The 3603-nt window shown below is 33.1% G+C and overlaps 1 protein-coding gene across 1 annotated transcript; it reads right to left on the bottom strand.

Annotated features, from left to right (window-relative positions):
* Positions 1–446: 446 nt before the first annotated feature.
* On the bottom strand, positions 447–1755 carry LOC143579151 (protein FAR-RED IMPAIRED RESPONSE 1-like). Its single transcript, XM_077062536.1, has 5 exons — positions 1693–1755; positions 1475–1605; positions 1138–1345; positions 805–956; positions 447–615 (listed from the first exon to the last, which is right to left on the bottom strand). Exons 1-5 carry the CDS (start codon positions 1753–1755, stop codon positions 447–449), a joined length of 723 nt encoding a protein of 240 aa, XP_076918651.1.
* Positions 1756–3603: the final 1848 nt, after the last annotated feature.

The raw sequence follows: 3603 nt of genomic DNA, 5'->3' as shown, positions 1-3603 counted from the left end.
TATCTGCAACATAACTGTTGATAAGGTATTCACCGGTGTATTTTAATTTCTCTAGAAATCTCATTAATCTTCCTGTTCTAATCATTACCAAACTCGGACATTGGAACTGTTCTGATGTTCACCGCAGCCTCTTTCCTCCATCAATCATTTATATATCTTTTCGGGTTTTTCTTGACTTGATACATATTCATGACGTAGAAAATATGCCGACACAACAAACCATACTGTTCAAATCTTTTGCAGAAGCATGTTGCACTACACTCTTCGCCAAACTCGCATTCCTTCTTAAACACAACCTAAAAAAATGTAAACTCTTATTAAACGCTTGTTAATTAACATAAGATTAAACAACTTTGAACTAAAAACGCTTACTAAACGCTCATACTTACCTCCAAAAAACCTGGAACATACGCATTAAAATCCATTATTTTACACCACAAAAAACCTCATTCTTCTTCACAAGAACTTAATTGTGAAACACCACCAAAAATCTCATTCATTTCATCTTGAACATCATTAAAAATAGATCTTGTATATATCTTAACCGCTTCCCTTTTAAGATAACTTCTCGTTTCTAACTGCGGATACGTGTACCTACTATCATGATCACACCACCTGCCATTGTATCTTTGTATCTCCATACAAAAATCAAAATGGTTAAAAATGTTCAACTAATGTTAACTGAGAATTTGTAGCTTGTTCAAAAAATGGTTTTCGCTCTCTGATCTTGATGTTGTACGCATCAATCCGGACAAAGGTTCGTCTATATAAAAAGCAGGTATCCAATCAAATGTAATTTCATACATATCAGTAAACCATTTATTCTTGTCAAGTTCAAACTCAACCATTATCGTCTGCCATTTGTCCTCAAATTCAGAAGGACTAATTGAATCCGTCCACACAATATTATATAGCCTACTCTTAAAATCTTCGTTGTTACATAGATCAGCTCCCACCTGATAACAACATGTTAAACGCTTATGAAACGCTCATTACCAAAATATATAATAAAATAAATTACGCTCGTAAAACGCTCACATATTAAACATCAAAGAAGACTACTACCATGAAAGACTTGTAAAACGCTCATTATTTAAGCTGCTTAAAATAGTTAAATCAAACCCAGTTAAAGGTTACCTTGTCAGCAACTTTCTTTATTATATGCCACATACATAACCTATTCCTTGTATTTTGAAACACAGATGCAATAGCTTGCTTCATAGCAGGGTCTTGGTCAGTAACAACAACTTTCGGTGCACTACCAAACAACTTAAGTAACATTTGCAATAACCATCTATACGATTCAATATTTTCAGAAGCTAATAATCTATCACCGACTGTCACACTATGACAATGGTTATCAATTGCCGTTAACGGTACAAAAACTATCTTATACATGTACATAAAAAAACATATTCATACACACAAACTAATATGCTTGAATATTATATTGAAACTAATATCAATAACTTACTTGTTAGTCTTAAAAGTAGCATCAAAAGTTATAATATCCCCAAATGCAAGATAATTACTCTTTGAAATCTCATCATTGAAATCATATTCAAAAGAATAATCAGATGAAAATGTTCTCTTCGCACACAATCTCTGAACAATCATCTCAGCATCATACTCTCAAATATAACAATTCAAACCTTGTTTAAAAATTTTACAATCATCTTTAGTTGCACCTACTTTTTCAAAACCACCATACTGTGTTCTCATAAGGTTAAACGCTCTAATAGGTCCCAGGTTCATATTAGATAGCTCATAAATATCTTTCTCTTGGACATGTGTTAACTTCCTCGCAGAACGAACAAACTACATATTAAAATCTGCTACCATTCTATGATTATGGCCTTCAACAAAATCATGTACTTCAAAAATTACACAATCAACAGATTTTAACTGAACATGTTCTCTACAACCACATCTAATTGTCGGCCTCTTCTTCCTTTTATAATATGGCTTACTTGATTCATTACAATCACCTTTTGAATCACAAATTTTTGCTGGCTTGTGAGCTTCCTTGCAACATGTAAAATACTTGGTCTTTATTACACCATCATGCATGTAAGATCCACCTTTGCGAACCCCAAATCCAGCTTTTTTTGCATATTCACTATAAAAATCGAATGCCTGATCAATTGACGAAAACATCATTCCTTTAACAGGTATGTAAGTAGAAGCAACTTCAGGAATGATATCAACCCCTTGACCTTTAACCAAAACACTTGAATCATCTACACAAACATCAAATCAAACGTGTTAACACCAAAAACACATAATGAAGTAATCCAAACACGCTCATAACATGCTCATATTATTGAATCAACCATTTTAACAATCCTAAAATTAACACGTTCATGACACGCTCATATTCTGTAACACTATAATCAGTCATACTAACACGCTCATATTCTAGTCATACTAACACACTCATATTATTGAAGCAACCATTTTAACAATCCTAAAATTAACATGCTCATAACACGCTCATATTCTGTAACATTATAATCAATCATACTAACACGATCATAACACGTTCATATTCTATAATATTATAATCAGTCATACTAACATGCTCATGATACGCTAATAGTATAAACACCAGAAAATAAATCATGTTAAAACACTACTACTATGAACACGCTCGTAACACGCTCAAAAATAAACTAAATCATGTGATTCTCATAAAAACTAACATACAGGTTAGAGCCACGATTATAAACAAAATATACATCTACTGTTGATTAGTTAAAATAAAGAAAAAACTTACATTCACGATCGTCTACCATTTGAAAACCCTAAATCACGAAATCGATTGAAAAACTAGTTCGTGTACACAATAGAGCTCAATTAATAGTTTTCGGTACACAAATTATTTCGTAAAATAAGAAATTGATTTTGATTAAGCTAAAAATATGGATCGTAACCGTTAATACATAAAATTCCAAATTTAGATTACGAATCAAAAAGACAATCTTACCCTTACGCTTAAAATACACGGGATCTCCTCAACCGATCGCAACTGTATGGAAAGTGTTGATCGATGCTCCCAGATGTCGCGTACGGTTTTGTATTGCGTATTCCATCTTTTCTCTCTCTCGAATGTATGGTTGTACGGGTGTATGGAATGAAGGGCGTCGGACCCTAATAATATCCGAGGATGAAGGGCACAAGACTCTAATAATATCCGAGGACGAAGGGCGTCGGACCCTAATAATATCTGAGGTAGGTAGGGCGAAATGCTTTTTAAAGCATAGATATAATTATGTATGTATTAGTAGACTAAAAAAAGAAACTATGAAAGTATGAAAGAATGAAACTACGAGAGTATAAAAAAAGTAAGTATGAAAGTATAAAGTATGAATGTATGTATGTATGTATGTATGTATGAAGGAAGTATAAGCAGGTTAAGTAATTAACATGTGTCTTCAGATACGTATAAGTATGTATGTGAACGTAATGTATGTTGTTTGATTAACTAGAACTCACTCAGCATAGCTGACTTTTATTATGTACGCAGACAAATAGGATGAATGCGCTGGCTTGAGGAAGACACATGACATGAACTGAGCTGACTGGCATCTAGTAAAGAAAAGT

The sequence above is a fragment of the Bidens hawaiensis genome, unplaced genomic scaffold (genome assembly GCF_021521415.1).
Source record: "Bidens hawaiensis isolate Kalapana, Puna unplaced genomic scaffold, B.hawaiensis_p1.1 tig00029622_1, whole genome shotgun sequence".
NCBI classification, from domain to species: domain Eukaryota; kingdom Viridiplantae; phylum Streptophyta; class Magnoliopsida; order Asterales; family Asteraceae; genus Bidens; species Bidens hawaiensis.
This window is presented reverse-complemented; position numbering and strand designations above follow the sequence as displayed.